Genomic DNA, 18,092 nt, shown 5'->3' with positions numbered 1-18,092 from the left:
TTACCCAATTGCGTTCTGCTGGATCGCAAGTGGAAGAAACACCACAGCCCCATTAAGAAATAACAGATCACCTTTCCAGAGGACACCCCAAGGCCACCATTCTCTGCCACACGCATGACAATCATAAATAGTTTTGGGACGGCATTCTTGCTGTACGTTTAGCACCTTGAACATCCCAGGACCTTCAACGTCATTAAGATCACCTTGTTCTCTGGCTGTCTTTTGAAACACGAACACTCTCCAGACGCTTCCTTCTTCCTTGCCTCAGAGACAGAAGATTGACCGAGTCTGGCTTTCCCTGATCTAATTTGCACTAAATCAATATATCGTAACCTGGCTTTGACAGGTCTATGACGAGAGAGCTATACATAGAAGGCAGGGGTAGGACAGAATTGAAAAAAAGGATCCTGCCCAAATAAGCAAAATTCTTTTGTATTATGAGCCAATTGGAGCAGGGGAAGTGTGTGTGCGCGCGTGTGTGTGTGTGTGCATGTGTGTGGGGCAAACACAAAAATTGCTCTCCCTATGAAAAGGACCGGCTTTAGAAAGTGCAGAGGACAGTGAATGAATGATTTCCAAGTCACTGATATATTAATGGAAATTACTCTATGACCTTCACACTCGCCAGGGATGCTTCTCACAACAGAAGAAAGAGCAGCTCTCCCATTTCTGAAGCAGGTCTTCATTGGGCCTTTTAGGGGATGTTTGAAGGGCATCTCGATGTTTGAAAGCACAGAGCATCCAACCTGTGCTCTGCCCTGTCCTGTTCCTCTGTTCCAGAGGCTGAAGCAACAGGGCTTTTCCATCATGACACCCTACCAGGGGGATGCAATTCCAGGCAGGGAGGCCCACCTGACCCAATCAGGGCTCATCTTCTGGTACAAAAACTGAACACATGGCTTTCTAGGGTGAGTTTGGAGCAAGGTCATATGTGCCTGCTGCTGCATTGCCATGGGGTCCTACATCTTGATGGGGTTCTTCATCTTTTATTGTTGCCACAAGCTTCTACATTCTTGCTGTTGCTGCTCCGGGTTTTGGAAGGCCCTTGAGCAAGACAGTCTCAATGCCCCCACTTCCTCAGTGGGTCTACCTTCTCCCCACCGGGGCCATCAGCTGCTCTTGCGCTTCACCTTCTTTCGCATCCCCACTGTCGCTTGCTTGCCTGACACGCAGAGAGCTGGGAGCAGATGGGCAAGGGCAGCAGCAGGCCCTCCACCTCCCCATACTCACCATTATTGGAATCAAAGCAAGGGGCAGGCAAAAGAGCAGGTTGCACCCAGCACACTGACAAAATTCAGTGGAATCTGTCCCTCTAACTGTCACAGACTTCCTCCTGTGCTCAGCCTGGTCTTGGGAAGTGAATTGAACTGAGAGGAAGTCTGTGAATGCTTGTGGAATGAAGGGTGTGTAGCCAGCAAAGTTCTTCTGTATCAGGTGCAGCAGGAGGAACAAAAGCTGCTGTGTGTGGCACGGAAGAGGGACGCTGTCGGTGGGATCCCGCTTGTGCAGTGGTCCTACGGGGCTCCATTCCCGGGAAGCCCTTGCGAGCAACCTCCTTCTCCATCAGGTGCAGCGGCATAAGAAGAGCTGGGGCATGTACTGTGGAAGAGGGCTTTTGGACCTAGTGTCGTGACAAAGCGGGCTGGAGTGCGGTCTGCAGAGATTCTCACCACCAAATGGATTCCTTACACATTCCTAATTGCAACAAGGGAACAGAGAAGCAAGTCCAGTGGGGTTTTGTCAGCTGGTAGATGCCAACCTTGTCTATTTTTGAAGTTGGTCCTGGTTCTTGTTCATGAGTTTTATACAGTATTAACCCCCTCTCTCGCACACACAGGTGTCCTTTGCATCTAAAAGTGTGGGTATTAAATGTCCTGATAAAACGACCCCAGCTATTATTTATTCATTCATTCATTTAAAACTTTTATATACCATCTACTACCAAGGTCGTGGGACAGTCTTACGATAAAACAGGGTGCTGTCTGCATCCTAATAGCTCTGGGATGTAAACTGCAAAGCATACAGGGCTTTGGGGAGATTGTATGCTTGAGCTGTTATGCGCTGTCAAGCCGCCTCTGACTTACAGCAACCCCGTGAATGAGTGCTCTCCAAGATGTCTCATCCTTGGTGGCCCTGCTCAATCCGACACTGTCTTTATGGAGTCAGTCTGGTCTTTCTCCTCTTGTTCTGTCATGGACGTTCTTTAGAATGATTTTCTTCCCCAATGAGATGCCTTCTCAGGAGAATGGCAGCCTCAGTTTCATTCTTTTTTGCTTGCAAGGCAAATTCCGGCTTGATCTGATCCAGGGCCCACTTGTTTGCCTGTTGGTCCAGGGCATTTGTAAAACACTCCTCCAGCAGCATGTTTCCAACACAACCTTTCTCTCCCTGTCAGTTTTCTTCACTGTCCAGCTTTCACACGCTTGAAGGCCACACCATCAAAAAGGCCCGAGGATTCTACCCTACTTTATCCCAGGATTCTGTCCCATGATTCATCCCTTCCACATGGACAGAGGATTCCTTTACAAGGGACTTGGGGAGAGCAGATATTTAAATATGCAGTTCCTGAAATGACACAGTCCCAAAACGCTATGCTCTGTCATTTTTCTGCACAATTCATCTGTCAAACTCTTAGTGGAAGGAAAAGTATTTTTTGGTAATCACATAGAGAATCATGAAAGTTAGAAGGGCCCTTGAAGGATTGTCCTCTCTGTTCTCTATTTTGAAGACATCATCTGTTTGAAGTAGAGCTGGGAAGAACCCCACCGGAATCTGTTTCTCCAGGCATGCACGGACTTCCTCTTGTCCTTGAACCTGTGTTCCAAAGCAACTGGGCCAAGAGGAAATCCCTGAGCCCTTGCGGTCCCCAGTTGTGCGACCGGCAACCCTCTTCCACGTCAGGTGCAGCAGAGCAGATGGCACTGACTTGGGAGAGGGGCATGGCTAGCAGTTCTGTGGGGCTCTTTTCCTGGCACATCCCTTGCGATCAGCTTTCTTCAGTGCCAGCTGGAGCCGTCTAAACGGCAGCTGCACTTAGCGCAGGAGAAGAGTGCTGCTAGAAGTCATGCAGGGCTCCTTTCCTGGCAAGCGCCTTCCAATCACTCTTTCAGTGCCAGCCGCAGCCACAATAATGGCAGCGACTCTTGCCATGGCACAGTTGCGCTACTTGTGAAGCATGTGGCATTCGATTCCTGATGAGCATCCTGCAAACACTGGGTGAACTTGTTACGAACTCAGATCCAGGGTCAGTGCAAAGCAAGTCATGGAATCTACAGATTCCCTGCCCAGAATAGATTCTTTGCACATCTGTAGTTTGAAGGGGTGTCCAGTCCAAGACTGGCATAAAGTCAAAGGACCATCCGTAAGATGAGGTGGGCCTTGAAGCTGCCCATCAACAGCAGCTGGGCAACAGACTAAGCAAAGCATGAGTCCCAGGTCACAGTCTTATGCAGCATGGCAGCATCTATTGTACTTCTGTTTAAATGGTAAGAAGAATTTCTACATTAGCATCTGCACCTATAAATTAGCACATGCACATGGCATGCAGATTAGTATTTGCTTTTATCCTCTCTTTTGGCAATTTCAAGTGGCCACCCTGGCTGGCATGAGATCCTCAGCCCTAACCCCAAAGTCTGGCTTAGTACAACCCAACCATTACATGACTACTAATGGTACAGATTGGCTACAAGACTTACCCTTAAATCTGGAGAAAAATTTTCTGTAGAGGTGGAGATGGAATCTGATGAGACGATTGAAGCAGATTTTGTGTGTGCAGAATGATCTGAGTGAGAAGTGGAAGCACTAGAAAGAAGAAGAGGAAGAAAAGATAGATGCTTGGTTTTTCAGACTTGCACATTTTGAAGAAATTTCCCAACAACCTCTTTCCAACCAGGAAGTCCAACGTTTTAGCTCTTGTGAAGTACAGTCACTTTTCACAGAAGCAGCAAAATTCACCAGGGCATAATAGGAGGTTTACGGTGCAGGAACAAAATCAGGGTTTTAATGAATGCTAAAGGTGCAATCCTGAACTGATAAAGAAATGTAAAGAGAATGGTTCCAAGGAAATATGGCCCTGTTCCCTTTAAGCACAGCTTAGTGTATAGCCATGGAATTCTCCTTTATAGGGAAGACTTGGGCTGCATGACATTTGAGATCTGTTCCAACTCAGTGCCTCTAATGTCCAGGGCTTCTCTACACAAGGCATTTATTGTGCTCTGGGGATTCCTCATGCATGGATGTTTACAGAGCCGTTTCATGACGTCGTCCTCTTCCAGAGCCTCTCCTGTGTTTTCCAGCTTTTTTGTGGTTTCTTCAAGAGCGAGCAAAGTCTGGTATTACTTTTTTAATGTGACAAACAGGAACGAAAGCTCCGTGAGAAGTTGCAAATCTGCTAGACCACAGTGTGACCTTGTGGTTGCTTACTAGAATATACAGAAAGGAAGAATAATGCAACACCTGGGGGGGGGGGGACCGTTTAAAGGGTACATTTTTCCTCCTGCAATGAATACGGAAGAAGAAGCCCCAGTAAAACAGAGGTTATTCAGTAAACCTCTCATGTAGAGAAGCCCCAAGACTCCTTCCAACCGTGCCCTGCTGCAGGTCTGTATTAAGACATCTACTGGGGAGCTGTAAATAACCCTGTTCAATAAACTAGTTCAGTTACCAGCATCTGTTAAGACTCAAGAAGCAAGACCGAAGGGACTGAGATACATCGGTCAAACTCACTAGGGGCTGCCCAGATGTCTGTGCCCCCTTCCCTTTGTCCCACTGTCTTCCCCCCCCAGTCACCAGCCCTTTGTGGACTTCAGGTGCAATCATATCTGTATCTAGACAGAAAAAGGCCTACAACTCCCCGCATGACCCAGCCAGCATGCTGAAAACTGTACGATGCTTTTCTGTATAGACATGCATGGGATTGTGCCCTGCCTGACTCTGGCTTGGTTCCCAGTCCTAAAAGGTTAAAATCTCTCTCCTAAGTGGTTTGAAGTCAAATATACTGGCATTTTTGGAAATCTGGCCATGCCATTTTTGCTTTTAGCTTCACACGCTTTTGCCTTCAGCTTTGTGTGCCACAGGAAGGCAGTCCGAGAGCTCCTCTGGATTTGGCCCTCAGGCCAAAAGAGGGTCAGCATCTCGCTGCTCACTGGATAAATAAGCAAGTGTGTGGGGGGTAACAGTCACTCCCCCATAAGAAGAATTCTGCTGGGTCAGAACAAAGGCCTGTGATTTTTCCCGGCATCCTTTTCCCAGCAGGGGCTAACCAGATACCTCTGGGAAGCCTGCAAGCACGACATGAGAGTAAGGATGTGTGAGGAATCTGGAGGTGGGAATCCACTGGATCCCCTGGGTTTGCCCCCAAGACTCTGGTCTGCCTTGCAGAGGACCATAGTTCCTGGGCAGCACGTGCAGCATTCATGGGGTACTTCCCAGGAATTGGGGCCCATACACTCTGCAAGCAGCACCCTCTTGCATACCAAAGGCAGCCGCCATTTGAGTGGCTGCAGGCGACGTGGGAGCCAGCTGGTCACGGGGGGCGTGCAAGGACAGAAGCCCCTCTTCTGTGCCGAGTGCAGCGGCCATTTGATGCTGAAGAAGGTTGCCAGTTCCACAACCGGGGGCCTGGGAGCATTCACAGACCTCACTTTGGAAGACTGGGCTTAGCACAAGAGAAAGTCCATGAATACTTGGAGGGATGGATTCCAATAGGGTTAACCCCAGCCCTACCCAAGAGCATCAGCACCCAACTGGCTAGTATTATGCTGGACACCGAATAGCCATTGGTGACCTTTCCAACAGGAATGCATCTAACCTTCTTTCAAAGCCAACGTTGGCCTTCGTGGTCATGAATTCCATGGCCTATCTATACTGGGCAAAGAAGCCTTCTTTACCATTGGAGACTGTAAAGGGAAGCACTGAGAGCAAACATGCTTTCCTTGGCCCAATTCATCCATGAAATATCCCCTGCCAGAAACAGCAGCTCACGTTGGGCTCCATTCTTCTGCTGCATCACCAGTGGGACAAGTTAGCTCCTCATCGAGCTGTGTATCTGCTCAACCATGTCCCATATTATCAGCTCATGCTAAAACAAGGCAGGCTCAGTTTAGACCTTAATGGATAATGCCCCCTGCCCCCAAGTGTTCAGTAAAAGTATGGAGATGGGATAGCAGGAACACACCTGTAGGACTCCCCTGATGTCATTCACTACACCTTTCCTACCCCCAGTCTCAAAAGGTGCATCAAGGCTTATCCTGTCTACTCCATATGAAGGGTAACTTTGCCCAACAGGGATTCTGAACCATGTGGACTCTATTGAGGGGTCCTGAAAGTGAGTAAATAAATGTGTGCGAAGGAGGAGTATTGTGAGTCGGTCTCTCCACCCCTACCCAGTACTGTACCCTTCCAAAATGGCTATAGACCTCTAACTGGAAAGGAGGCCCAGCTAGGCTGGCTTTGTGGTGCAAAAGCAGTGTTGCAGAGATCCTTAGCAAAAGACATCCATCTGGTTAATGAGCCAGCAAATTAAAGAGAGAAAGTACCACTCAGCCCAAGAAATTGATTGCAAACTGCATCCTTCTCCTCCTTTCTCCACCAAACAGAGTTGGCTCCACATTTAGGGAGGTTTGAACTGGGAAAATCCAGATAAATTCTTAAAGAAAAAGGTTGCTTGTATGTGCCTTTGTGACATAAAAATCTATCTCAGAAAGAACCAGAATTCCAAGCCATACTTCTGTTTAGTGTTGTTCTCCTTTAAGAGACTGGAACTCTCAGCTCGCCTGAGAGCGGCTGCTATGTGTTTGCTGAAGCCCCCCCCCCCCGCGAAGGAAAATTAACCCCTGTCTAGTCTTGTGCCAACAGCAACAAAACTGATAAGACAGTCAGCCAGGTTTTCCTAGCAGTATTGCACTCTAATTTACATGTTCAAACCCACAGCCAAGTCTAACAATAATCCCTGCCTTCCTGATTGATAAGACAATCTCCTGTAATCAATGCTATTGTATTAAGTCCCCTCTGGTGATTTCTCACATTCTTTTGACTGTGTACCCATTATTTCATTATTTTGTCATCATCTGCCCTGCTGCGATGTATGTGACTCAGAACCTATAAAATACTCTGTATATGTTCTAAAAGCTTGTAGTTGGCTGTGAGGATTGCTACCCAGTAACATGCTGTTGTAAGTTACTGCAGGGGCCTGGGTGATCTCACCAATAAACCACTGAGGTGCAAGGTGATTCAATCTTTCCTATGGGTCTGAGTGTTCATTCCCACTGCTGGTTTTCGAGTCTCTGACATGGGCCAAATGGTAGGATTACTGGATGTTACTTGAATAGAATACTCAGGAGAGATGGTGTCAAACAATAGGACTTACTAATCACATCGCTCTTTCTCAGATTCCACTGGTTCAACAGCGCCTCTTACTGAATCAGAGATGATCTGGTTCTCCGAAAGCTCTTGGCTTATCTTGGAGTTTGTCAGCCTTGGTATTCGACCCTTTCTCCAGTTCAGAGTCAGAGTCTGAAATAACCACCTTGGGATGCTGCATTCTGGGGAAGCATGTTAGGCCCGCTGCTCTCCAGTGTCATTTCCATCGCCATCTCCATGTGGAGTGCTGACTTTGTGAAGGAAGACAGCCTCCTTCAGCAGCAGGGCCCCCCCACCTGATTGTGACAAGGTGGCAGGAGACCCCATTCCATCTAGAGAAAGCAACCAGGCTGGAACGGATACCTTGCTGGTGATAGGGCAGCATCCTCCAGCTCACCTGAGAGCTGCAGGCCAACCTGGGCAGGATGGAGGGGAGACGGGAAAACAGCAGCATTCTGTCCTCCAACAGAGGCGAAAGGCCAGCCGCCTGACATTGTTGTCCCTCCCCCTTAACACCCATCACCTGCTACCTGAGGCTCGCCCTTCATCCTACCAGATGGTAGAACCAGTGCCCTTTGTAGTTCATGAAAGCTTAAGCTCTTGCAAATCTGTTTGCCTCTAAGGTGGCCCCAAACAGTTATTTTGTCTGCTTACCATGACAGAGAAACCAAGCTATCCTTCTGGAGTTTGTTTTAGAGAACAAAACCTAACAACACATTAAGGAAAACCCGATCAAAGGACTGCATTCTGCAAGGCTTTAAGTACCCACAATTCCTGCCGAAATGAGTGCTGCAGCCAATGCTAACCAAGCAATAATTGAAATTTGGTTTCTGCACTGGAGAGACAGATTGTGTGATTGCTGGAGGACAAGGACCCCCAAATGATTATAAAATAAATTTTTCCACAAGCTGTGAGCAAGGTGCCTTGTATTCTGGCCACAAGTGAGCTCCGGTCCCACCTAGTGTGTCCACTGCATGTGGTCATCTTCACACAATAACCTACAGTGTTCTTAGTAATGTTCATGTGCTATTCATCTTTTTTCTCTTTTTCTTTTTGCAGGGTGGTGGTAGAGACTATAAGAAAGCCTGCAGTCTGTGTAAGTCACTCACTAAACAAAGCGTGGATTGTTGCGATCCTTTTCTGCACTCCACGAACAGAAAGCTAACCACCCATTGAAATGCAGTGCACGGTTTCCATGCAACAACCCTCAAAGGCAACTGAATCACGCCATTCATGAGTCAATACTGCCTAAGAGCCTTGTCCTTTGGTACTGACTGGAGAATTCAGCATCCCCTGAGAACTTTAGATTTCTTTTTCCTCTTTACAGGAGCATGTTTCTAGACCCTAAGGAAATCTTCCCCTACCTAATACTTTCCATATATGTTGGACCATAACTCATAATTCCACAGCAAGGTGCAGCTCATCTGCGGGGGGGGGGGGGGGGGGCAGCAGGTGAGGGAAGCCTGCTCTAAGGCTACAAAAACAGACCTGAAAATGTCTGGGCAGTAACAGCAGGGGAATCTTAAGGCCAAATGACATACCATTCTTGATTTCCATGCATGTTTTCTTTTAAAAATCAAAACATAAGAACATAATGGGTGGAGAAGAAGGAGTGTTTACCCTTTTCCTTGCCAACTGTGTCAGTCTCCTAGTATCTTTTCCCCCTACATGGCTGGAAAAGCAGCTGAGGGAAGACATCTTTTTACCCTATGGAAGAAGAGCAGCTGAAAGGGAGCTTCTATCTAGCAAGGTCAGAGTTAAACATCCTTCCTTCACTTAAAAAAAAAAAGAAAATAGTATTATTTTCTAATAATACTATTCTTATTAGTATGCACAGGGAAGCAAAGAGGTGGAGCAGATAAATAAAAGATATCAGTGAGGAAAACAAAAAGCACAAGACCCAATATGATGCAATCTTTTATCTTTGAGAATCCTCAGAGATGATGTGCATCCATCTGTCAGGGCTGTAGTTCCAAGGATGTGACCCTTAGTCGCTTGAAGCTTGGTATGTACACAGAGGGCAGTGTAGGTGTGTAGCTCCAGGTTATTTTAAAGAATACATTAAATTAGTCTAAATGTGTTTGAAGCCTACATAAGGATTTTCAGTCAATAGGTGGGAAATATTCCTACCAGTGCATAGCTTTGCAGGCAATGCAGTCTGAAGCTGGGGGGAATAGCAAAAGAGCCAATGCTCCTTAAGGGAATGGAGTAGGTAGACCCCTTTCTCAGGAGTAACACCAGAACACAGCACTTAGAGTGTTGGACAGGGATTCAGGAGGTTCAGGTTCTAGTTCCCATTCAGCCATGAAACTCCCTGGATGACTTTGGGTCAGTCACGGACTCTCACAGGGTTGTTCTACCTCACAGGGTTGTTGTTGTTGTGAGGATAAAATGGAGAAGAGAAGAACCTTTGTTAGTAAAAACATCTTCCCCATTCCACTTTATTGGACCTATCAGAACACTTGGCAGCTTGAGAAACTGCTGCAGGTACCTCAGTAAATGCCTCTCATGTGTCCAACCACATCAAGGCTACTGCGGGGGGGGGGGGGGGTTCTCGGGGGGGGGGGAGAAGGGAGAAGAAAAGGGAAATGGGAAGGGGAAGGGGGAGGGAGGGAGGGAGGGAGGGAGGGAGAGGGGAAGCAGCAAGGCAAAGGAGCAAGGAAGGCTTGGCTAGAGACTAGAAGGGGAGAAACAGTGAGCTAAAGATGTGAGGAGGAGAGAAAAGGGGAGCTAAAGGGGTGGAAGGGAGGGAAAGAGCACAAGCAGGGGCTCGGATGGGGGGGAAGCAAGATGGAGAGGTGAGGGGAAAGACAGCAAAGCTAGATGGGGGAGGGAGGATACACAGCGAGGGAGGGGGGTAGAGAAAGAGCAGAAGTAGAAGTTAGGAGGGGAAGAAACAGTGCGTTGCAGTGGCAGGAAAGGAGAGAAATAGCAAGGAAAGGGGCAGTGGGAAGAACAAGATCAGGGTTGCGACTAGGGATGGGTGAGGGATCCAGTGTGGAAGTGGAATCTGTTGGATTTCCTTAGGCAGCTCCCTGGACTCCAGCCAGCTTTCTCTCTTCCCTGCGTCCACCTTGCACTGGTGTTTGCATGGGTGTCTGTCAGGAAGCAAGTTCAAGTGGAGTTCTGTTTCCACACACACGGCTCGCAGGCTTTCTGTGCTTTGCGCAAAGAGTCGTTCACTGCATATTTTGTGCAAAGAATGGCATACATGCATACTTTGCGCAAAGAAGGTGCTAGCGCTTGGAGCTTAGCTTGGCTTGCTTCCTGTCCAGGGCTGAGTGAGCAACAGAAGTCCCATGAGTGCAAGACAGCTGGATTCTCAGCTGATCTTTCATTCTTAGTTGCAACTGAGCCTCATTAGATCATAGGACCACACATTTCTGGGCAGGGCTTGAAGGTCATCTGGTCCAACCTCTGGTTCAATGCAGAAACCCGTAATAATAAATTTAAAGAAAGAACAGGGTGGAGAAAAGCAAAGAATTGCATGAAAAACATGGGTTAACATCACAGCAGCAGCAACACAAAGCTTTTCATGTACCAGATGACTCTTCATTTTCCTTTAGCTACAAATACACCCTCTCTGTGTAGAAAGTAATAAATATGCAGCACAATACTTTTTAGTGGTGGTGCTTTTTGAAGGGCATCTTGTGTTTTTGGGGGGTTCTTGTGATTTTATTGGGAAAGGGGGTTGTGGGAGAGAGGGAATAGAATAGCATTCCTGAAAAAGGGCTTAACTAGCTTACAGCCCAACCTGTAAATCTGAATGAGCAGATCTATGATTTCTTTACTGGGGGAACCAGTGTAGTATAGTGGTTAGAGCACTGGATTAGAACTTGGGGAATTCAGCTATGAAGTTCACTGGGTGACTTTAGGCTGAAACTACCTCACAGGGTTGTTCTGAGGATAACAGGAAAATAAGGGAGGCCATGCAAGCTACTTTGGGTTCCTTGCAAGAGGGGAAAAGGGATATAAAGTTAAGGTTAAGATTCTGAATCAGCATCTCTGCTACATCCAAACCCCTGCACTGAAAGGGGATGGGTTGGTGGTGGGGAATCCCTCCTTCTAAGCCATCTTAGAAGAACTGTGCTGGTGCTTACTCAGATGGAAGTCACATTGTGCTCAATAGGATTTACTCTTAGGTAAGTGTGCAGATGATTAGAGCTTGATAAAGGGTGGGAGCTCAGTGCTGTTAAATCCCTAAAGCTCAAGCCTGCTCTTCAAAAGTAGGTCTCCCATGGAAGACAACGGGGCTTGTTCCCGACACAGCCTGGAGGAATTGCAGTCTCTGCCTGCAGCACTGAATGCCCCACCACCAGACGCAGTGGGATTTACTTGGAGGTAAACATGTGGAGGCTCAGGCTGCCAAAAAACAAAAACCAAACCAAACCAAACACCCTCAGCCAAAGATTCAGAGTGTGTTAAGGCTTCAACACTGAAATGTAAGTGGCACTTCCAAGCAAGAATGCCTCCGAGCATGTCCAGTCTTCTTCTCACACCCACTCCGCCCATGCACCCAGTATTGGACACAGACCTCCCAGATCCTTCCTCCAACCTGCTCCCTCCAGACCTCCTTCTTTGACCCAGCCAGACATGGATTGGCGCACTCAGCAGAGTTTGTGGTTTGGGCTGATTCATTTTGCCTCTTCTTGCTTTGTTCTTCTATTCAATGTCATTTTAATGCCCTTGCATTTCATGTTCATGGCTTTGCTGCCTCTGCAGAAACTGGTATTTTGACATTTAAGTAAAAATATTTAAAATATTATTTTAAGGTACATACATCGCATTTGTGTATTTTTGACAGTTCTGTGACATTTCTGGTTTATCAATTGTTTTTAATCTGCCCAGAGAACGTTAATTATTAGGTCGAGTACTAAATACATAAATGCATTCAATAAAGCCCCAACCAGAGGCAGTGTTTGATGGGGCTGATGGGAGCTGTAGTCTCAAACACCTGAAAGGCCTGAGGCTGGCATCAAACACCTGAAAGGCCACAGGGCTGAGATTCCTAGCTTCTTCTCCCTCTCCCCGCATGTTCCCATAATCCCCTGACCAGTATTCCTTAGTCTCATAATGACCCAGGGAATGCTGGGACTTTTAGGCCTTTTATTGTCTAAATATGCATGCGCTTGCACCCTAACGCACTGAAGGCAGACTCTTATGCATGTTAAGATAGAAAAAGAGCCCTCCAATTCCCAGCATCCCCTAGGCAGTATTTCTCGGGGTATGGGGCACAATCCCATGCATATTTCCACAGAAGCAAAAATGGGGAAAACAGTCAAACCCACAGAGATTTCCAGCGCATTCCTACGCATGTGAGAAACCATGTCCTACAATCTCCAGCGTTCCTCAGTCTCATGGCTGGGGAACGCTGGAAACGGTAGGCTGGGGTATGGGCACGGGCATGCTGGGACTTGTAGGCCTCTTTTTGGGCTGCCCTTGGACAGGATCGCGCCTTAAAGGGCGTGGGGGCGCGCGGACCCTGCGCTCCGCTTCCAAGGACCGCGGATGTCGCCCGGTCTCTCGGCGATCGGTCCCGGGAGATGTGGAGCGCGCCCTCCGCGCCTGCCTGCCTGCCTGCCAGCCAGGATCTTTCCCGCGGGCGGCGGGGGAAGGAAGGTTACCTGGAGAGAGAATCAATGCTGGGCTGGCGGGTGGCCGAAGGTGCCCGCTGGGAGGCGAGGCTCTCGCAGCTGGAGCTCTTCTCCATGCTGGACGGAGCCCCAGAAGCGGGGGGCACGGGGGCGGGGGGAGCCTGGGAGCCCAGCGTCCGCCGGGAAGCCGAGACGGAGCGATGCAGAGCCGGAGGGCGGGCGAGGGCGGAGGGATGGAGGCGGCCGCCGCTCCCGGGCTGTCACAGGCGTGGGAAGCCAACCGTGGGACAGGAAGCTGCCATCTTTCGCCCACAGTGCAGTGCGCAAGGCAGGGAGGCGCGATGCGCGGGAGTCCCTCCACCCCTTCTGGAGCGGGGCTGCGGCTCCTCCGTCTCTCCCCCACCCCACCGGCGCCCCGGAGAAGCGGCGAGCGCCGAGCATCCACACGCAGCCGCCTTCCGCTTTCTAGGCGTGGCAGCCCGCGACGCCCATCGTCCCCAGCCTTGCATCCTGGGAGGTGCACAGTCCCGCACGGATGGAGGGCGCCAGGTCGGGGCAATGGGGGGCCAGGGTGTCAGGCTGCGCAGACCCGGCCGTGCAGGCCGGGCGAGGATGGGCCTTGTAGTGCGCGGGCGCGCCCCTGTGTACTGTGCTCACTTCCCCCGAAGGCCCCTCCTGGGCTCTTTTCCCCCAGTTCAGCAGGCGGTGGAAGTTCGATGGGCGAAGCTTCCCAGTGGGATTCGCTGCACCTTCGAAATTCCGCCCGTCTCGGTTAGTTCTGCTCTCGCGGGCGGCGCGGGGGTTATCTTTACAAGCTGAACTCCAGTTCTAGGTTTTCTCTTCTCCCCCGCTCAACTGCTGGTGTTTTGGGCTTTCGCGCGCGCGGTGCGCGATGCGCGGTGCGCTTCGCCCTTGTCGGGAAAGGGAGAAGGGGCCGGGCGGGGAGACGCAGCGAAGCCGGGGGGAGCGGGAGCGGGGGCGGGGGGCGAGGCGGCAGCCTGCGGTGACTGCTCTTTGGCTTGGGCGGCTTGGCACGTCCCTCTTGCTGCGGTCTTGCCACCGTTAGCAAAGGCGGATGGGTGACCTTGCCGTAGCAGTGTGCCAGGTTGGGTTGGGAATCTCTCTTTTCTGGGGTGGGGGGTGGGGGGGATCCTTCCAGAAGCATAATCGTGTGAGATTCCCACAGTAAAAACACCCAACACCCTTAACGGGGGGGGGGGGGATCCAAACATGTTTGTGGCACCTTAATAAAAGGCTAGCATATTCATAGTGGTGTAAGCTTTTTGTGGACTAAGCCTTCTCTAGTCCACAAGAAACTCTAATGTGGGTAAGGAACGGGTGAAGCATCAACAGATTTTTGGTTATTAGAGCTCTGAAGGAAAAGCCATTCACTCATCCAGGAAGAGTTCTAACACACTGTCTACAAGTAACTTTTTATTACTGATGTATGTATTATCCTATGTATGCCTCCCTTCTTTCCTTTTGCAAGGAACCCAGGGTGGCTTAGAAGGTGTTATTTCTCCATTATTCTCACAACAACAACACTGTACGGTAGATTAGGCTGCAAGTCAGTGACTGTCCCATAAACACCCAGGGAGCTTCATGGCAGAGAGGGGATTAGAACCTGAGTCCCAGTCCAGTGCTCTAACCACTACACCACACTGGCTTTCCCTACTGTTCCTCTGTAAATTTTATATGGGAAGAGAATGGAATACTGAGTTCAGATTCCAATATGACTCTTCAAACCTTTAAGAGCTGCATATAGTGAAAAACGCCTACCCAGCACAGTTGAGGAGAAACAATAATAATTTCTTGCAATTGTTTGGTGCACTTCACATATGTTATCTCACTTTAATCTTCGCAATAACTTCTGAATTATGTCAGTATAATTATTTCCCATATTGCCACGGCAAAAACTGAGGCTGAGAGAGGGCAGCTTGCCTAAGGCAAGTGAATCAAGAGTTGATCTAGGGTCATACTGAATCATAGCTCAGCCTCTCAGACCCTAGGCTACACCAGATTTAAAAACTGCATAGCTCGCAATATGTTGCCTTGCCAAAATATTGGCAGTAGCTAGGAGTCTTCTCAGGTTCTGGTCTAGGCAGGCAAGGGACACAAAGGGAAAGTCTTGTCCACATGGCGACATGTACAGTTGCAACTGCCTGGCTGTGTTCACACATAATGCTAAACCACGCTGCATGGTAGCTTACCTTGGGACCTGGGTTCAGAAAGGCATGTGATTCTACCCTCCTCAATCTTTCCTTCTAATGGCGGCTGGTATCCCATCAGCCCCCATGACACAAAATCAATCCCAGGGTGCACTGCTCCTGCCCGCTTGCCTGCCACTCCCTCATTGGTCCACACACTCCCCTGGGTGTGGCCTCAACCTGTTGCCTTTCTTTTTTCTGTTGCTCAGAAGAAGCACATGCTTACTTAGTAGAGTAAGCACATGTGCCTGGGAATGTTTCTTAGCTGGCCACAATGAAGGGGTTTGTCCTCCAGGGCTGAGGGGTGGATAGAGGTCAGCGGGGCTTGTTGGCAGTCCTGCGGAATGTCAGGGACAGGATAGGAGCAGGGAAATGGGCGGTAGGGAGAGCAGGAGACACAGACTCTGTGATATGCTCTCCCTGTTGACGATCTCACCCACGCAGCCCCTGTGCTTCTCACATGTAGGGCAACTTTCCAGAGAGGAGACTCCAAAAACTGGAGCAACCAGAGCGGAGTGCCAAGCACAGCTGTGCCCAAGGTCACTGCTGCTGCAGGTGGCGTGGTCTGATGCTTGAGTGCTGGAGAGATTCCACACTGTGTCTGGGCATCTGAAGGCAGTGCATGGGAAAAAGAATAAAGGAGCACCGAGCAGCCAATCAGAACACTGCTGGCTGCAAGGCAGCAGTTGTTAGGCAGAACTGGACAGCATCACATGGACCAGCAGGACTACTCTTAATCTTTAATCTTTCTGGTTAAAACATGGAAATCATGCAGAATGGTTTCTGGGTTCAGGCATGATAATAAGCCATGGTGAAGTATGCAAGCAATTGAATGAGCTGTTGCTTTTCTCCTTGGCTCCACAGAGACCAAAGGTACCACTGTTGTACCCGCGGTGTTACAGACGAGGCCAGAGACCGGATGGTAAAGTAAAGAGGAGATTTATTCCTGTGGCAGGGACCACATTCATAGAGGAATGCGGTGCTTGAACAGAGTTGGAAGGAGATCTTTATACCTTCACAATCCGCTTTCGGCAAATGGGGAACAATACAATCAGTTTTTGACAAGAATGAGAACAATGGCGACAATGGGGAGTTACAGAATCACATAAGCAGTTGAGCAAGTGATATACAGAAGCAGATTTGGTTAGCAGTAAGCTTTATCTTTTAATTTATACCTTCTAAGCAAACTTTGTCCATTACATTGTAGGTAAGCTCTTTCCACTTACCAGGGGAATTCTCTGAGGCAGTTACTAGTCATTTGAATGGGCTTGAGCTTAGGAGAGCTAAGCCTATCATGCATACCCTGAGACAGCTGATTATTCTAGTGTTTGGCCGTGTCATGCCTATCTGGAGCCTAGAGGAGTCATGCCTATCCTGAATGCCCTGAGAAAGCTGATAGGTATCTCTATTATGTCAGGATCCTGGGGAGTCAGGTACAACACCACAACTTCACCACATTTGCTGGGTTCACATGTAACAACAAGCCATGCTGTTGCAGTTTCCACAAAGGCTTGAAACCCACTCTGAAATCCAGAAATTTACAGTCCTTTAATACAGCCTAACGCATTCTGTGTTAAGGACTGCATGACTGAAGAGCAAGAGAGTCTTAATTTCTTGCTGCAAGAGTACCAAGCCTGAGATGGATGAAGAGCCCAATGATGCCTTAAAGAAGACTGCATTTATTGTGACATCCACCTTTCATGCCTCAAAACACTTTATAGTTGCACTTGACAAAGTGGACTCTATCCACAAACACTCATGACATAATAAACATGTTAGCTGTTAAGGCACTACAAAGCTCTATGTAATTTTTGTTACAACGGACTAACATGATTCCTTCCCGGAAAGTTGCTCCCCAGCTCAGGAAGACAATGATGGATTTGAGAATGAAATTCCTGTGCTGGGCCAGGGAGGCACAGGCGGCGGCTCGGTATTTCCTTGCATTCATCCTCTTTATCAGCAGAACAGGAAAAAGAGAGGATGTGTGCTAGGAAGCTTATGGGCCGGAGACTTTAAATGCTATGATCTGGGTCAAAACCATGTCAGGGAATCATGAGACTGGGGTCTGTTTCCCTCAGGGATATTCACAATTATTATGCAGTTTTATTATATTAAGTGTTAATTGTAATCTGCTGTGGGAAGATTTGCTTTGAAACATTGTGTGTCTGTATGCTGAGGTGCATCTGTCTGCCTGGCAGTGCTAGAATGCCAAGACCATGAAACCTACATAACAGAAACTGGATATGCAGACTAAAGGCCAGTGTGGCATAGTGGTTATAGCATTGGCCTAGGACTCATGAGAACCAAGTTCTAGTTCCCACTCAGCTGTGGAGCTCACTGGGGGACTTTGGCCCAGTCATGAATTCTCAGCCTAACCTGCCTCACAGGGTTGTTGTTGTTGTGAGGATAAAATGGAGCAGAGGAGGACCTGGAGGGCCACCTCGAGCTCCTTGCAAGAGAGAACATGACAGTGTAGAAATGCAGGACGGACATAATGGGCCTCTGTGCAAGGAAGGCTAAGCCATCACGGGGTTAATTGACCAACAAGGCTTTGAGGCATGTGCCGGCTGTCATTAGGCTTATGTAAACCACAAAGGGCATGCACTGTGGTTTGTCACATTGTGGAACCCTGTCATTGTGGGCTATGAGAGGGCTGAACAATCTGCAGTTAATCCTAGAACAACCCATAAGTTGTTTAACCCTTGTATAACCCACAATGTTCAGGTTTGAGTGACACAACCAAGCACGCTCCCCAGTCACTGCAGCTTGCACATTCAAAATGGCGGTGTGCCACAACCCATTGTGGTTACAGTGTCGGGCTTGGGATCTGGGAGCTCCAGGTTCTGGTCCCCACGCAGCCATGGAGTTCACTGGGTAACTTTGGGCCAGTCACAGACTCTCAGCCTAACCTACCTCACTGGGTTGTTGTGAG

General features: G+C 48.7%; 1 protein-coding gene across 1 annotated transcript in view; it reads right to left on the bottom strand.

The window, feature by feature from the left end:
• Nucleotides 1-13,103, bottom strand: part of MTMR2 (myotubularin related protein 2) — a 45,935-nt gene extending 32,832 nt beyond the window's left edge. The window contains exons 1-2 of the mRNA XM_044442553.1: nt 12,984-13,103; nt 3,696-3,801 (exon numbers count right to left, since the gene is read on the bottom strand). Of these exons, the coding sequence (XP_044298488.1) occupies nt 3,696-3,801; nt 12,984-13,069 (192 nt within the window). The 5' untranslated portion in view covers nt 13,070-13,103. The remainder of the gene's footprint in view (nt 1-3,695; nt 3,802-12,983) is intronic.
• Between the last annotated feature and the right edge of the window lie 4,989 nt (nt 13,104-18,092).

The sequence above is a fragment of the Varanus komodoensis genome, unplaced genomic scaffold (genome assembly GCF_004798865.1).
Source record: "Varanus komodoensis strain SLA01 unplaced genomic scaffold, ASM479886v1 scaffold4, whole genome shotgun sequence".
NCBI classification, from domain to species: domain Eukaryota; kingdom Metazoa; phylum Chordata; class Lepidosauria; order Squamata; family Varanidae; genus Varanus; species Varanus komodoensis.
Note: the sequence above shows the minus strand (reverse complement) of the source record. Positions and strands in the feature narration are given on the sequence as shown.